The sequence below is a fragment of the Mauremys mutica genome, chromosome 12 (assembly GCF_020497125.1).
Source record: "Mauremys mutica isolate MM-2020 ecotype Southern chromosome 12, ASM2049712v1, whole genome shotgun sequence".
In the NCBI taxonomy this organism is placed as follows: Eukaryota; Metazoa; Chordata; order Testudines; family Geoemydidae; genus Mauremys; species Mauremys mutica.
The window spans coordinates 46,774,824-46,792,657 of NC_059083.1; the positions used below are offsets into that span (position 1 = coordinate 46,774,824).

Sequence of the window (17,834 nt, forward strand, 5' to 3'; positions counted from 1 at the left end):
AGAGCTGGTGGGAAAATCAGGATTTTTCCTGTGAAAAATGTAATGGGAAATATCCCCATTAGAAAGATTCCTGTCTGGAAATTCCAATTTTCCTAAAAGAAATTTTGAAAACATAGGAAAGTATTATGGGAAAATATTGTTTTTTACGTACTTTCTTACTGTTTCCAAACTATTTCCACCTAACACTGAATATTGTTAAGTGTTGAAAGCATTTTCATCAAAAGTGAAAGTATTGCTTTATCTCTGACAGTAATATTTTCAACACTTAATTATTATTTTCCAAATGGCAAAAGTTAGAGGGTGGTCAAATAGTAGGGGATAGTAGTCAAATAGTAGTAGATTTTCCCCCAAATCTTTTTATCCTTTTCCAAATTTTGCCATTTGGAAAATATCCTACTGAGGGGAGGCTCCTGGGATGGGAGTTTCCCAGGACACCAAGGGAGCTGGGTGCCCAATGGACACCGTGAGATGTGTGCCATTCAGTAGGTGACATTGAGACTGGGGTCTATCTATATGTATGGCTGGCTGGTAATTTTACATATTGTCATGTTTTTAAACTACCATGGTGATTAAAACAAAATAAAATATTATTATATGAATTTAAAATAAAAAAACAACAACAGTAACAACAATAAAATAATCAATCATACAAAATCAGAGTAGTTAGCACAACATGATTTTGGGGCAAGACATTTTTTTCTTTGTTTGTATGATAAATCCCCATGCAACCATCTGTGGTGTTCTAGAAAAGCTAAATAAGAATAATCTGCTGTTTGAGCTTCCTGATTACAAAATGGGGAAAATGATAACTATCTACCCAGGTGAAGACTTACACTTTGATATTCTGGCTGAACTTTCAACATACAAGCCGTGATTCCGCACTCTGCTTTATGTCAGCACAACAGCTTTGATTTCAGGAGTTTCTATCAATGTATAACAGGAGTAACACACAAATATCTCAGAGCCATTCTGTAAAGGTCTCAATCAATAGGTCTGGTAGCAACAGACCAGGTGAAAATGAGCTAAAATTCATAGAATATGAGTGGCTTCTGGCTTCAATGAATGAAGAAGACTCCGGTGATCTCTGGTTACCCAGACTCAGATCCACAAAGGGACTTAGGCACCTGAAGACTAGGTTTAGGCAGTTTCAGGCACCACGGCAATCCACAAACACTGGCTCTGCTGCCACTTAACTCTGTAAGCACCTAAACTTACTTCTGGCCAGATTCTTAAAGATATTTAGGTGCCTAGTGGGATTTAAGCACCTAACACTCATTGAAATCCCTACCTTTAAAAATACCTTTAAAAATGTCGCCCTAGGCCCCTATTTGCACTGTAAACATTCCCAAAGTGTCTTACTTTGTTCCTCTGGGCATGTGCCTCTGGGCATGCATCTCTGGAAGCCCCAGCATGATCCACAAACCTGTGAAGCTGAGTGTTGCCCAGCTTATCTCACCTGCAAAACCTTATCCAGTAGGCAGGCTCTGAACACACCTAACTCTACACAAAATGGCCAGAGGGACACAGGGGTGCTGGAATAGGGGGGACCAGGGGACTCATCATTTTTTACGGGAGTTAAGGGCAAGTGAGAAGGGGGAGGGGCAGAGAAGAATGAGCAATGTGCAGGGCCTTCGGGGGAAGAGGTTGTGTGGGAGTGGGGCCTCGGGGGAAGGTGCGGAATGAGGGCGGGGCCTCGAGGGTAGGGGTGGTGTGGAGGCAGGGCCTTGGGGGAAGAGGCGATGTGGGGCCGTGGCCTCAGAGGAAGTGGCAGTGTGGGGGTGGGGACTCAGAGAAGAGGTCGTGTAGGGGCGGGGCCTCAGGAAAGAGGCAGTGTGGGGGCGGGGCCTTGGGCAGAAGGGGCAGGGCCATGGTTCCGGCAATGGTAGCCCCCCAGCTTCTAGGGAGCTTCTGGTGGTCTTTTAGGGACATGGGAGGAAAAGGAAGCAACAGCAGCATCTTCCCTTATAAAATTTAGCCCAGTGGTTAGGGCACCCACCTGGGCTGTCGGAGACCCCAGGTCAGTTCCCTCCTCTGGTTGATCAGGAGAAGGAATTTGAACAGGGATCTTCCATCTCTCACATGACTGACCTGACCACTGGGATACAGAGTCACTTTTGCTCACTATGGGCCCAATGCATATTTCATTGTTTATACACAGGGAAACAGCTTCAATAGGAGAGACTGGAAGAGCACCATATTAAGAGATCCTTTAGTTAGGCTTGGCAGAATTCAATTATTATTTTTTATAATTTCAACGTATAATAGCAGCGTGTACTTTTAAGCATTTTTTTTCTATTTTTATCAATTTTCATTTTCACAGTTGTGTAAAATTATGAGTTTTAAGGATTTTTTTTTTCTGATTTGTATTGATTTTAACAATCACAGGTGTGGGAAATTGTGAGGGTGAGTCACACAACAGAGTTGGTCAGACAATAATTATTTAATGACAGGAGATGTTGATTTTTAAAAGTTAAAGCTTTATAACTGTTACAGCACACGCTGACAACATCACGTGTCAAAATACCACAAGTCAAATATACATAAATCAAACTCTAATAAATTCTCAAGCAGCATTTTTCTTACTTTGCCTATCTGTAAATTTCTATTCTTATCAATGGAAGTATTTTTTTCATTATTTTGTGTATTTTGATGTGTACAGGTAATTTACAGATAAAAATCTAATCCTTCAAGTCTATCTTTTGCACTGGGGTTAGAGCAGGTATCTAAAATGTCGAAAACCAATGTTCAAAATTAAACTGGGGATCTCCAATATTCTTGGTGAGTGGCCTAAGCAGTGGGCTAAAGTTTATAAGAGAAGTCTTCTCCTCTCCCTGCCATTTGGTAGGGCTTGCTCTGAGAAAGCCTACCAGCTGAGGTATGCCACATGTTGTGATAGCCATGTGTAGGTCCCATGGATCCGGAAACATGTGTTGTGGTAGGTGTTGACCATCATGGCAGTGGAGATAGGTCGGCAGGTTTCACATCTCTTGTTATGGCAGGGGCTGGTGCCTCTTTGAGTTGGTGGTTCCTGGTTTGTGGGGAACTTGCTTCTGATAATGAGGTTGGAGAGATTGCAGGGGTATGTTTGAAGGCCAAAGGAAGGGGTTCGGAAAGATGTCATTCAGGGTGTGGTCCCCAGTGAGTATGGGTTGTAATTGTTTAATGATACTTAAATTCATAAATCTGCTACACAGCAAAAATCATGGGGCCTTAATAAAGACACTGGATTTATGGCTCATTCCAGCAATCTGTAACTCACTAACCCTCTTTGTCTTGTGACTGGAGAGGTGTTAACTGCCCACTTCACCTTGAATAGCCTCTTGCAACATGTGTTAATGCCTTATCTGTTCCACATTTGTATGTAGCTGTGACATGCTGAGTACCTGTCGCCAATCTGAAGAAGACCTTTGTGTAAACTCAGAAGCTTGTCTCTTTCACCAGCGGAAGCTGGACCAATAAAAGATATTACCTCATCCACCTTGTCTCTTTAATATCCTGGGGGAAAACACAGCTACAACAATAGTGCAAACATCGTATACCTCATGTAGACCCTCTGCACTGCAGGGAACTTCATCATGAATAAATCCCTTAAGTCCCCACTGACATTGGTGGAGTTCAGTTAAGGGTGGGCTGGACATGCTCTGTCCATCTCACAGTGCAGCTCGTTTAGCTCACATTAACCCAGGCAGATCCAGGATCCATCCAGAATGTGCCTGATGAGTCAGTGAATACCTGGCCCTGCAGTCATTACTTATAAACTAGCCCTTCTGCACACCAGGGGTCTCACTGTAGGTAACAGAACAGCTTGAATAATTCAGGGCTCCCACATGCGCTTTGGTTTGCTACATTACACCGCTTAATGAGCTCCTACTATATATATTTTATTGCTACTTACAATAAATGTCAAGAAAAAAGTTTGTGATTGGTTATAAAAGTCATAGTCTTACTCAGAGCTTTTCTCAGGGCTTCCTTGACCTCCTTGTTTCTCAGGCTGTAGATGAGAGGATTGACCATGGGAGTCAGGATGGTGTAGAAGGCAGAGGACACTTTGTTGAGGTCTGGCAGTGCAGGAGTATCTGGGAGCATGTAGACAACGAATAGAGTCCCATAGAAAATTGTCACCACGATGAGGTGAGAGGAGCAGGTGGAAAAAGCCTTTTGTCTCCCAGTGCTGGAAGAAATTATCAGGACAGTGCTGATGATATACATGTAAGATGCCAGGGTTAATAGAAATGGGGGAAGAATGAATATAAAGGAGAGAGGGAAAATCACAAGAATCATCAAGCTGGTGTCACTGCAGGACAGTTTTATCAATGTGGTGTAATCACAAAGGAAATGGTCAATTTCATTGGGGCCACAGAAAATCAATTGTGATAGCCAACATGCTGTGATTGTGCTGGCTACAGACCCAGTTAGCCAACACCCGAGTGCTAGCTGGAAGGAAAATCTACTATTCATGTGGGCTGCATATTGCAGTGGTTTGCATATAGCTAAATACCGATCGTAAGACATCACTGATAAGAGACAACATTCTGTAGCTAACAGAGAACCAAAGATATCAAATTGTACGATGCAGCCACTAACAGAAATGGATCTGTCCCCAGTCAGGAGACTGACCAGCATCCTGGGCAGGAGGGTGGAGGTGTAGCAGGTCTCCAAGCAGGACAAGTTCCCCAGGAAGAAGTACATGGGGGTGTGAAGGTGCTGATCAGCCACAACTAGTGCAACAATGAGGATGTTCCCAGCCACTGTCACAATGTAGATCACTAGAAACAGTGGGAAGAGAAGAATTTTCAGTTCATGGAGATTCCCAAAGCCCAAGAGGATAAATCCTGTGATGGATGTTTGATTTCTCTCTTTTGTGTCTGCCATGGGTTCTATCAAGAAAAATAAAATTAAAAAAGTAGTAATAATAGCCTGTGAAATATGACATGAAACAGATACCTTTGTGGGGAGGGGTTACTTCGTCTTTGTTGATGTTTAAATTTGGTTAGAGAGGGAGGGACAGGTTGTTTTGGATTTCTGCTCTTGAACCTTTGCCCTGCAAATATCATCAATGTCCCTGTACATGCTCTAACCTCAAACCCTTTTGCTGGGTTGGTACCTCAGTTATCCCCAGTAACACTGTGCACTTCAGCATTGTGCAGTGTAATGGGCAAGACTGGGAGTCAGGAGATCTGGGCTTCAATCATGATCCAGTGTGACCTCGAGCAAATCATATCATTCCGTGCCTCACTTTCTCCATCTGGAAAAGTTCAGAATAATATTTTATGCCCTTTATAAACTGGCTCACCATCTGCTGAGAAACATAGGTACTGAACGTCTTCATGGTGCTATGAGACCACTCACAGCTTTCTGCACACACTAACAAGCGAAGCCAGAATCATCTGTTGTGGTGTATGTAAGACCCAGGAGGTAATTGTTCTGCTCTACTCATCACCAAGAAGGCCGCAGCTGGAGGACTATGTTCAGTTTTGGCCTTCACACAATAAGAAATACATGGACAAATTGGGGAGAATCTAGAAGTGAGCAACAAAATGATAAAAGGTTTAGAAAACCTGACCTATGAGGAAAGGTTATAAAAATTGGGCATGTTTAGTCTAGAGAAGAGAGAACTGAGGGGGAACCTGATGAGTCTTCAAACATGTAAAAGGTTGTTATAAAGAGGACAGTGATCAATTGTTCTTTATGTCCACTGAGGGTCGTATAAGAAGGAATCAGCTTTATCTGCAGCAAGGGAGATTTAGTTTAGACAGTAGAAAAGCTTTCTAACTCTAAGGATAAGGAAGCCTCAGAACAGGTTACAAGGCAGTTTTTGGAATCCCCAATATCTGACTTTTTAAAAAGCAGCTTAGACAAACACCTGTCAGAGATGGTCTAGATGGTCAGCCCAGGAGGGTGGACTAGGTGACCTCTCAAGATCCTTTCCAGCCCTTCAGTTCTATGATTTATTATTCTACCTCCTTGTCACACACATATCTGAATTTTTTATTGATGCTTTAGTTAGTGATCAATTTGTTTGTGAATTTTGAGTTAAGAAGTACAATAATTCTTGTTTGTTATTCTATGTCTTTGTTTAGGTAGTTTTAACAGAAGTACAAATACTAGCAATGCAAATATCAGATACAATACAATATTCGTTTTAATACCTGCCTATTTCTTCTTCCTATCTGCTAGACATTGCATTTTTTGTAATCATACTGAACTATAAACTCATGTGTTTTAGGGTTGCTTTTATCTTCTGTAACTTAGAAATCACTCTGATGGCAAATTAATGAAGTTAGATAGATAGGTAGACAGATGAAGGGGAGACAGAGACACTGCCAGAGAGGCAGAAATAAAACTAGATTGTGGACTGAAGGATAGATAGCGACCAATGGTCAGACAGTTAGCTAGCTATATACCTCATTTAAGATTTCCTATTCTAAGGATTGTTCCTCCTACTGAATTTGTGTTACATTTATTTTTATCCAGATGCATTATATATGTTACTCTCAGAACAAGTTTATTTTCTCAGTTTCTAACTTCTCTCCCTGCGTCTGGGGTCTCACTGTCGCTGGGCTTTAACCAGCATTGATCGTGGAGGTTGGCTTTTATGCAGTGAACGACTGGGGAGGCACATATTCTCATAAATCCTCACAAATTCCTGCCATCTAGCTCTGGCTAGGGCTGACTCTGAGTAAACCCAGGGTGTTCTACATACATCTAAACTGGTCTGTTCAGGGGTGTCTCACAGAAACACAGTATCTCTGTTTCACATTATTCATGACAATATACATCATCCTTTACCTTCTGTGAATCTGATGAGAAAGGTTGTGCTTCCTCAAAAACAGGTATAATAAAAGCTGGAGTCTCTGATGGGACCTCTTCATACAGCGTTTCAGAGGCCAGGATCCAGAGTCTATCACCATGGACCTCAGCAAAGAGACCTAAGAGTTCTACAGACGATCCCCTGTTCTATTCTCCTGATTGGCACAGATGGCTTTTATCTGATCTCCAAAAGGGAATGCCTTTTCTGATTCATTATATAAGAGTGAAACAATTCCCTGGAAACTTATGCAATTGGGTATTTGCAACTGCCGCAAAGGCAGCATTAATGCTACATTTTGTTATTAGAACTTACAAACAAGTTTAATACATGAACTCCTAACCTCAGTGAGAAAGTTGTGGAGATAGGACAACTTCTAGTTTCAAAGGAATAGTTATGGAGATAGGAAAACGTCTAACATCAAAGGAGGCGTTTCTCTTTACTAGTTCTAAGGAACATAGGAATTGCCATTCTAGAGGAGGCCAGTCATCCATCTTGTCCGCTATCCTGTCTCTGAATTATCTAGTACCAACTGCTTTAGAAGAGGGTTCATAGATTCACCGATCTTAGGACATCAGGGACATTAAATCATCTTCTCTGATCTCCTGAACATAGCAGGACATTACATTTCACCTAGTTTACCCAATAACTTGTGCTTGGTTAAAGCAACTTTCAGAAAAGCGTCTGGTCTTGATCTGAAGATATCAAGAGATGGAGAATTCACCACTTCTCTTGGTAGCTTGTTCCAATGGTTAATCAACTTCTCAAGAAGTGTGTCTCCCTGGCTAGCGCGTCTCCTCATGGCTGGGCATGGCATAGCAAGGTCGTCTTCTTCTTTGGCACTCCATGCTGACTGTCACTCTGGCCATGCTGTGATCTACTTCTCATAACTCAGCCCTCCAGCCAAGTCACATATATTCCCACCCAATCTGAGGTAAACCCAATCTAGCTCCTCAGTAGTCCAGTGGCTTCATGCCAGGTCTTCATCCTTACTTGAGGCTTTATTGGCCTTCCAGCTCATCTCTGGGGGTCTTCGTGCCACTGTCCTCAAGGGCCTTGTAGGGGAACCCAGGAATACTATCTACTCTGGGTACTCTGTAGTAAGCAGTTCAGGTCTGTCTATTCAGACCCATTGCCTCCTCCTTGGCTGCTTTCTAACTCAGCCTGTCATAGAATCATAGAAGATTAGGTTTGGAAGAGAGCTCAGGAGGTCACAAATCCAACCCCCTGCTCAAAGCAGGACCAACACCAACTAAATCATCCCAGCCAGGGCTTTGTCAAGCAAAGCCTTAAAAACCTCTAAGAATGGAGATTCCACCACCTCCCTAGGTAACCCATTCCAGTGCTTCACCACCCTCCTAGTGAAATAGTATTTCCTAATATCCAACCTAGACCTCCCACACTGCAACTTGAGACCATTGCTTCTTGTTCTGTCATCTGTCACCACTAAGAACAGCCTAACTCCATTCTATTTGGAACAGAACCCCTCATCAAGTAGTTGAAGGCTGCTATCAAGTCCTCCCTCACTTTGATCTTCTGCAGACTAAATATCCCCAGTTCCCTCAGCCTCACCTCGTAAGTCATGTGCCCCAGCCCCCTAATCATTTCTGTTGCCCTCAGCTGGACTCTCTCCAATTTGTCCACATCCCTTCTGTAGTGTGGGGACCAAAACTGGACACAATACTCGCGGTGTGGCCTCAAAAGTGCCATAATCACTTCTCTTGATCTGCTGGCAATGCTCTTAGTAATACAGCACAATATGCCATTGGACTTCCTGGCAACAGGGGCACACTGCTGACTTATATCCACCTTCTCATCCACTGTAATTCCCAGGTCCTTTTCTGCAGGAAAACTCAAGAGGGTTTATTTGAACTCAGGACCACTTTCACTCATAGCAAGAACCATACCCCTAGACCAACAAACCCATCCGAAAGTGTTCCTTACAGCCCCTTCTCAGGCTCACTCCTCCACAGATCCCAGAAGGAAAGAGGATTCATTATGGTGAACAAAGCATATCTACAGGCCCCACACTGGGTCTATCTGCCCCAAAGAGGATCTGGCACCTAGCAGGCTCAGGACAGCCCCTGGCCCCAGACCAGCCTGCCTCCGCACAATCTATAGGTTTTCTCTGAGCCCAGTCAGGCCTTCCTTCAAGGTGCTAGCACAAGAGGTCCACTCCTTCTCCTGCTGAGACGCGACTGTATTGGGCTTTCCCTTTTGCAATTGCTCCCTCCAGGCTTTGACCCCTCTCATAGGTGTAACAGGGTAGGGCTGACTGAGTGCCCAGGCCCTCATTAGCCTCTTTCCAGACAGTGTGGGGTCATTGTACCCCTTCAAACCCTCACTGTTAAACATTTGTGCCCTATTTCTAATTTGCATTTGTCTGGCTTCAGCTTCCAGTCATTGGTTCTTATCCTGTTAATTTGAAAGTGCCCTTTAGAACCAGGTGCTTTCTCCCCATGAAGGAGCATATACGCTTTAATCAAGTCACCTTGCAGTCTTCTATGTGATAAGACTGAAAGGTGGAACACCATGGCCCCATGGAAAGTCCCCATGTATCCTAATCAGTTAGCAGTTGGCTTAATATGGGATAAGTCCTCTGGTAAATCTGAAGCAATAAATAATTTATCACTACAAGCAGTAAAGTCCTGGAGTCCTAACCCTGCTTTCCTTGTTTACCCAAATTTCCCATTGATCCTTGCTGGTAAGGAACTGGGCACTATAGGTTGATATGCAACTTTGCACCCAAAGTCTTACTCATAGAATGGGCTGAGCAGAGAAGTGCACGATCTCTGAATCGGAGTCCCATTTCTTCTCCTGAGTGGCCTTGCTAATAACTTGCACTTCACCCCTGTCAGTGAGATAAATATGTTAAAATATAATGATTACAGCTGGTAAAAAATTATCCTATTGAACAATTTTCCACTGGAACATGCTGTTTTGACAGAATCGGAAGTTTTCATTGGAATGTGTTGAATCCATTGAAACTTTTAGTGGAAATCAGGCAGGCTCTGGGTTGACTTCAGCTTGACTGCTGCCCAATTCTTCGGATGCCCAGATGCCCATGCTGTCTGGCTTCCCTGCTGCCCAGCTCCCAGCTGTCCAGCAAGAAATGCAAATTTTGATGAAATCACATGTTTCTAGGGAAAAATCTCTGATGTGAAAAATCCCAAACAGCTCTTGAAAGAAGTTAATGGAAAAACTAAAGGCAGATTTCCTCTAGCAACCTTAACTCTGCTCCTCTGGGAATGCCAGTCTTCTGTCTCCACCATGGATCAAACTAACCCCTCTCTGCATACAACTCTACTACATCAATATCCACAAATTATGTGGATAGGAGAGGAAAGGGTAGTTTGGTAAAGGGACATGTAAATAGAGTGGCCACCTCTGGAATGCCACTTCATGACTTGGGGTGACTCCTCAGTGCCTGGCCTTCATTTCCTTCCTTGGAGCTCCTCAATTACTCCACAAAGGCGCATGTGTCCCTTCTTAGGGTCTGGCTTATTAACATAAAATTGAAAGTAAGTACAAAAGAGTCTTCCAGCCTGGGCTCAAGCTGGACCCAGCCCCTCCTCCCTGAGGTCTCTCTGTCTATCTTCAAGTTTCCAAGTTGGGAACAGCTTTTCATCCCTTCCCAGGATCTGCTTCTGCTCTCCCCTCAGTCAAAGGTCTGTCTCCTGTAGGTGCCTCCTGAGCTCTGCAGCCTCTGCCACAGCTTCCTCCCCTATTTCCTCTTCCTCTCTGGCTCTTTAGAAAGACCAGCTGCTCTCTATCAGGCCTTATTGAGAAGCTGTTAATAAGGCACAAATGGGTTGGATCCATTCCTTCATAAAGGCCCAACTCACCCAGTGACAGGGTGTGTGAAGAAAGGGAGGTTGAGAAGGTGCAGTTCAGGTTATGGTGTATGGTCTGAAGTTTATGGGAGCTGATGAAGTCAATGAGCTGTCTCCTTGGTTCTTGTAAATCAACCTAGCTCCATTGACTTCAACTACATTGCTTTGCATCAGCTGAGGACATAGCTTAATAGCAAATTTTTAATGGTGTGTTTGCTATTGTGTGAAGCAAGTTGAGGTCTCTGTACACCGAGTTCCAGACCTTCTTTAACACTGTTTAATGTTGGACAGTGACTGGATTATGTCAACACCTTTAGCCCATTTATTCCATCTAAATGAATACATGAGAGTGTGGCTGTATTAGGTTTAAAATGATGAAGACGCCTGTCCAAGGCTCGAGGTCCCCTAACATGTCATTACTAATACAATACAATTCCAGCATCATCAAAATAATCCTTTCAACAGGAACTCAGCTATCCAGAGAGCTACAGCAACACCTTTCCACCCCATGATCAACGTGGAAAGCAAACCTTAAGCTCACTCAGTAAACAACATCAAAGTGATGGCACGTTGGCTTCCCAAACACAAGACAGAATATTGCTGCCTCCCCACGCAATAAACATTTCCCTCCTCTCCCCAAAACAGAAAAAAGAACTAAAACCAAATTGGAAAACTGATAAAATAAAACAAAAGCCAGATAAGCAAAGTGTTACAACCTGGCCCATTATCCAACAGGACTGTCACCTGTCTCTTGCAAGGGAGCCCAATCAATGGGAGCCATGAACTTCAAACATAACTGCATCTGGGTAGAGTGTCATCTTTGTTTCTAGCTCTGGGGCTATAGGAAACACTCTCCAGCTCAGACTCCTTTTCTGACACCCTTCCTTTGTCTATGGGATGCCACTGTCCAGCTGCCTTAGAACTCGGCCAGAGCTTCACCTAGGCTGTGCTCACTCTGGGCTTCTAGCTGAATCCCTTTAAGAAGAATGTGGCAGGGAGGCAAGTAATACAGGTTTAGCAAAGGGTTTAGCAAAGGGAAACTTTATGTAGTAAGCCCTCGACAGATATCGATCTGCAAAACAAGACAGTTATGTCCTACAATGGATGGCAGGGGAAAGGCAATGGTCAATGTTAGATTGAGAGAGAAAATGACCTAATTCTCTCTCCATAATATCTCATGATGGGAATGTCAAGGGTGCACAGGTCTCATCACTTCCACTGACTAGGATTTGGGAGTGCTCCTCACCCCTGTCAGTCAGAGCACTAATGAAATGCATTATCACATCAGCGAATATTTGATTATCTCCTTTAAAGTTAAGGGAGCTGGGTCAGTTTACACCATCAGAGGATCTGGCCCAAGATGTGGCTTGATAAGATTCAGTACGAAGGCTGGAACAAAGTACAACCCAAATCCTACAATTCTAGCCAATATAGTACCCAATTATGACAAACAGCAGGTTCTAAATTTGGGCATGAAATTTAAATACTAACATGGCTAATACTATTGATAACGCTAAAATATTGATTCCCACTTTCTGGAGAAATACAACATTGATTCACCCATCCTCCTACATGGCAGCTTGTCTGTAACGGTTCCATCCCAACACCACGTAAACGGCCAGTTACCTATTTACACATTGATTTGTGGCAAGACAAGCGTAAAAGAATAATTAGGCAGGCCAGAAAAGAATATGAAAAGCAACTAACAAAACACAAAAACTAAGAGCAATTTTTCTTAAGTACTTCAGAAGCAGGAAGCTTGCCAAACAACTAGTGGTGTCGCTAGATAGTCAAGATGCTAAAGGAGCACTCAGGGAAGGCAAGGCTGTTGCAGAGAAGCTAAATAAATTCTTTGCATCAGTCTTCTTTGCAGAGGATGGGAGGGAGATTCCCACACATGAGACTTTTATTTTTTTAGGTGACAAATCTGAGGAACTGTCCCAGATTGAGGCGCCGGTAGGGGAGGTTTTGAAACAAATTGATAAATTAAACAGTAATAAGTCTTCAGGACCAACTAGTATTCACCCAAGAGTTCTGAAAGAACTCAAATATGAAATTGCAGAACAACTAACTCTGGTATGTGACCCATCACTTAAATTAGCAACTGGACAAATGACTGCAGGGTAGCTAATGTAATGCTGATTTTTAAAATGGGCTCTAGAGGCAATCCTGACAATTACAGTCTGATGAGCCTAAGCTCAAAACCATGCAGATTGGCTGAAGCTATTTTAAAGAACAGAATTATCAGACACATAGATAAACAAGATATGTTGGGGAGGAGTCAGTATGGCTTTTGTAAAGGGAAATCACGCCTCACCAATCTATCAGAATTCTTTCAGGGAGTCAACAAGCATGTGGACAAGGGTGATCCAGTTGATATAGGGCATTTGGACTTTCAGAAAGCTTTTGACAAAGTCCCACACCAACAGCTCTTAAGCAAAGTAAGCAGTCATGGGATAAGAGGGAATGTTCTCTCATGGATTAGTATCTTGTTAAAAGATAGGGAAGAAAAGGTAGGAATAAATAGTCAGTTTTCACAATGGAGAGAGGTAAATAGCTGCATTTCCCAAGGATCTGTACTGAGACCTGTGCTGTTCAACATATTAATAAATGATCTTGGAGCGAACAGTGAGGTGGCAAAATTTGCAGACAATACAAAATGACTCAGGACTGTTAAGTCCAAAGCTGACAGTGAAGAATCAAAAAGGAATCTCACAAAACTGGATGAATGGGCAACAAAATGGCAGATGGGTTTCAATTTTGATAAATGCATAGTAATGCACACTGGAAAACATAATCTCAACTATACACACAAAATGATGGGGTCTAAATTAGCTATTACTACTCAGGAAAGAGATCTTGGTGTCATCGTGGATAGTTCTCTGAAAACATCTGTTGAATGTGCAGTAGCAGTGAAAAAAACTAGTAGAATGTTAGGAACCATTAGGAAAGTGATAGATAATAAAACAAAAAATATCATAATGCCACTATATAAATCCACGGTACGTGCACACCTTGAAAAATGTGTACTGTTCTGGTTGCCCCATCTCAGAAAAAGATATATTAGAATTGGAAAAAGTACAGAAAAGAGCAACAAAAATGATTAGGGGTATGGAACAGCTTCCATATGAGGATTAATAAAAAGACTGTTATTGTTCAACTTAGAAAAGAGATGACTAAAGCAGGATATGATAAACGTTTATAAAGTCATGAAAGTTGTGGAGAGAGTGAACAGGGATGTTATATACCTCTTCATATAACAAAAGGACCAGGGATCACCCAATGAAATTAATAGGCAGCAGATTCAGAACAAACAAAATAATTGTTCCCACAATGCACAGTCAACTTGTTGAACTCATTGCCAGGGGATTTTGTGAAGGCCAAAAGTATAACTAGGTTAAAAAAGAATTAGATAAGTTCATGGAGGATAGGTCCATCAATGGCTATTAGCCAAGATGGTCAGGGACACAACCCCATGCTTTGGATGTTCCTAAACCTCTGATTGCTAGAAGCTGGGATTGGACAACAGGGGAAGGATCATTTGATAATTGCCTTATTCTGTTCATTCCCTCTGAAGCAGGATTCTGACTATTTTGTCATTATTTTGTAAGCAGAATGAGAATGAGCTCTCTCCTGACATCTGGCGGTGAGCTGTGGGAAAGGACTTCAGGGGCTGATCTCGTTTGCATGGGCACACCCATCCTGCCTAGCATGATGGGACTGCTTGCACAAATGGCCACTTTGTCTTTGTTATTGGGGCAGGAGTAATAAAGAGTTGTTATCCCAGTTATGTGCATCAAGGACAGTAGAACTGTACTTAGCATTTTATGACTGAGGGACTCACCCTCAACTGAGTAGCATTCACCAGGTAAGGGACATGGGTTCCAAAGCCCAGGGACTTGTGAGAGGGTGGAGACAGGTATTTGTATCTGGCGGTGAAAGTTTTAAACACCAATTTGATCATTCTGCTATGTAATAATAGAGTTAATTTAAACTCAGTTAAGAGTCTTGTTACATGCTGCAGAAGTTATTGATGCCTAGGTCTTGGCATTAGACCTACTTTGGGCTAGTGGTACTGGTACAAGAAGACTATCCACATGCACCAGCAGTGAGGCTCCCCTACTAACAGCTGAAATCTCTGAGAGCTGTGTTAAGAGTTGGGGAGAGGGATGCAGACATATTGGTGAATGGCTAATGGAGAGATGTGGTGGCTGGTGGATAGGCCTGGGCAGCTGGTGGAGAGGTGTGGGCAGCTGGGCACCTAGGGGTGAAGACTGGAGCAGAACCCCACAGATAGGCATGGCAATCAGCTGTTGAGGGCCTGAGCAGTGAAGCATGTAAGGCAGAGGTCTCAAAGTCCTGGCCCACGGGACATCTGTGGCCCGAGAACCTCCCCACTGCAGCCCATGGAAACTTTTAAAAAAGTTCTTTCATCTGGCCCTCATGGCTGCTGGGTGAGGGGAGGGTGGAGGCGGGAGGGGAGTGCACAGGAAAGATTCACATGCCCCTCCCCTGAATGTTGCTCCTTCTTGCTGCTCCTGGGATCCTCCAGGGGTTGCACTCAGTTACCTGTCATTGACCTCGGGCAGTTCCACTCCCTGCAAGTGGTTCCCTATCCCTGCTGTTACTGGCAGAGCTGCAGAGGAGAGACCCATGCAGCCATGCTGCCAGCTGTCTGCTACAAGGCACTCCCCGCTCCCCGCAGCTCCCATTAACTGTGGGACAGGGACAGAGATACCATCACTAGTTTGCTGAGCAGAGTCAGCCATGGAGGCAGCATCACTAGTCACCAGGCAGAGTCAGCTGGGGCGGCATGAAGCCAAGGGAGAGAGGGAAAAGGGTGGGAAATGGGCTAGGAGGTGATGAGAACACCATCTTCAGTGACATTATTGGCCCACTGAGAGGATTTGAGGACTGGTGCTGGCCCTAAGGTAAATTGAGTTTGAGACCCCTGGTGTAAGGTGCCTCTGTACCTCCCTCCCTTCCACCCAGGCTGGAAGGTAAACTCTGCAGATGAACTTCTCAACTCTGGGGCTTCACTGACCAAGGACAGCAACTGTGAGTGGGGTAACTGTTGCATTGCTGGACTCAAGAAGCCAAAGGGAAAGGACACGGCCCAACCTACTTGAGGATGGGTCTTCTGGTTTATACCTTGTGTTTATGAACCCTAGTTGTGGTGTTTTCCCAATTTGATGCTGAGTTGTTTACCTCCTGTTATTAAAGATTTTTTGTTACATCTAGACTCTGTGCTTGCGAGAGGGGAAGTATTGCCTCTTTGAGGCACCCAGGGGTGTGTGTGTAATTTTCCCAGATCACTGGGTGGGGGCTCGAGCCATTTTGCATTGTATTGTTGAAAGGGAACCTCTATGTACTGAACCCAAACCTTGTTGCTATCAACTCTGCCTGGCAGAAGGGTTACAATTTATCTGTCTGTCTCTCATGCCTCCATCGCTGTATTAGCCCACAGCCATTTCCATGCCCTTTCACTGGAGTTGCTGGGTCTCTGCAGTTCCTAGCAGACCAGGATCTATTCCACAGATGGGTGCTCCCTGCTCCCCTCCTAGGGCAGTCTTGGCTGAGAGGTGATGGACTAAGTGGGATCAGGGACTGAAAGCCCCTCCCAGCTCTAGAGATGATCCCAGCTTGTGCAGGCTTCAGACATGGTCACAGCCCAGGATGTCCCTGTTCTGGGGCTAAATAGCTGAATCTGGTCTCCAGAGCTGTGAGCCCAGCTCTGATCTCACCTTGGAGCAAACCAGCCAGACAACCTGTCCTAGCTGACCCTAAACCCACAGAGGGAGAACAGCAGCTGCCCAAATCGCACGCAATGGCAGCATCCCTGGAAGGACCCTTGGCTAAAAACAAGGCAGGGCTGAGGCACAAAGCGTTTCCCAAGGTGTTTGCAGAATAAAAAATATACTTATAGTACCAACATGTGACCTGGAATAGCTAAGAGCCTAGTGGTGCCAGAAACATATCTGTCCTGAAAAAGCCTGTTCCGCCATTACTTCCACATAATCTCTTCTGGATGAGCAGGGATTCCCCCCACAGCCCCACACATCACATTAACCATTCTATAGAAGCAGCAAAGAATCCTGTGGCACCTTATAGACTAACAGACGTTTTGCAGCATGAGCTTTCGTGGGTGAATACAAAATTCTTCAGATGCAAGTGGTGGAAATTTCCTGGGGCAGGTATATATAAGCAAGCAAGAAGCAAGCTAGAGATAACGAGGTTAGATCAATCAGGGTGGATGAGGCCCTTTCTAGCAGTTGAGGTGTGAAAACCAAGGGAGGAGAAACTGGTTCTGTAATTGGCAAGCCATTCACAGTCTTTGTTTAGTCCTGAGCTGATGGTGTCAAATTTGCAGATGAACTGGAGCTCAGCAGTTTCTCTTTGAAGTCTGGTCCTAAAGTTTTTTTGCTGTAGGATGGCCACCTTAAGATCTGCTATTGTGTGGCCAGGGAGGTTGAAGTGTTCTCCTACAGGTTTTTGTATATTGCCATTCCTAATGTCTGATTTGTGTCCATTTATCCTTTTCCTTAGAGACTGTCCAGTTTGGCCGATGTACATAGCAGAGGGGCATTGCTGGCATATGATGGCATATATTACATTGGTGGAAGTGCAGGTGAATGAACCGGTGATGTTGTGGCTGATCTGGTTTGGTCCTGTGATGGTGTTGCTGGTGTAGATATGTGGGCAGAGTTGGCATCGAGGTTTGTTGCATGGATTGGTTCCTGAGCTAGAGTTACTATGGTGCGGTGTGCGGTTGCTGGTGAGAATATGCTTCAGGTTGGCAGGTTGTCTGTGGGCGAGAATTGGTCTGCCACCCAAGGCCTGTGAAAGTGTGGGATCATTGTCCAGGATGGGTTGTAGATCCCTGATGATGCGTTGTAGGGGTTTTAGCTGGGGACTGTATGTGATGGCCAGTGGAGTCCGTTTGGTTTCTTTCTTGGGTTTGTCTTCCAGTAGGAGGCTTCTGGGTACACGTCTGGCTCTGTTGATCTGTTTCCTTATTTCCTCGTGTGGGTACTGTAGTCTTGAGAATGCTTGGTGGAGATTTTCTAGGTGTTGGTCTCTGTCTGCGGGGTTAGAGCAGATACGGTTGTACCTCAGTGCTTGGTTGTAGGCAATGGATCTTGTGGTGTGTCCGGGATGGAAGCTGGAGGCATGAAGGTAGGCATAGCGGTCGG

The 17,834-nt window shown here is 44.1% G+C and overlaps 1 protein-coding gene across 1 annotated transcript; it reads right to left on the reverse strand.

Annotated features, from left to right (window-relative positions):
* Window positions 1-3,903: 3,903 nt before the first annotated feature.
* LOC123346819 (olfactory receptor 10A7-like) lies at window positions 3,904-4,872 on the reverse strand. The gene has a single exon (XM_044984272.1). The coding sequence runs from the start codon at window positions 4,870-4,872 to the stop codon at window positions 3,904-3,906; it is 969 nt and encodes a 322-aa protein (XP_044840207.1).
* Window positions 4,873-17,834: the final 12,962 nt, after the last annotated feature.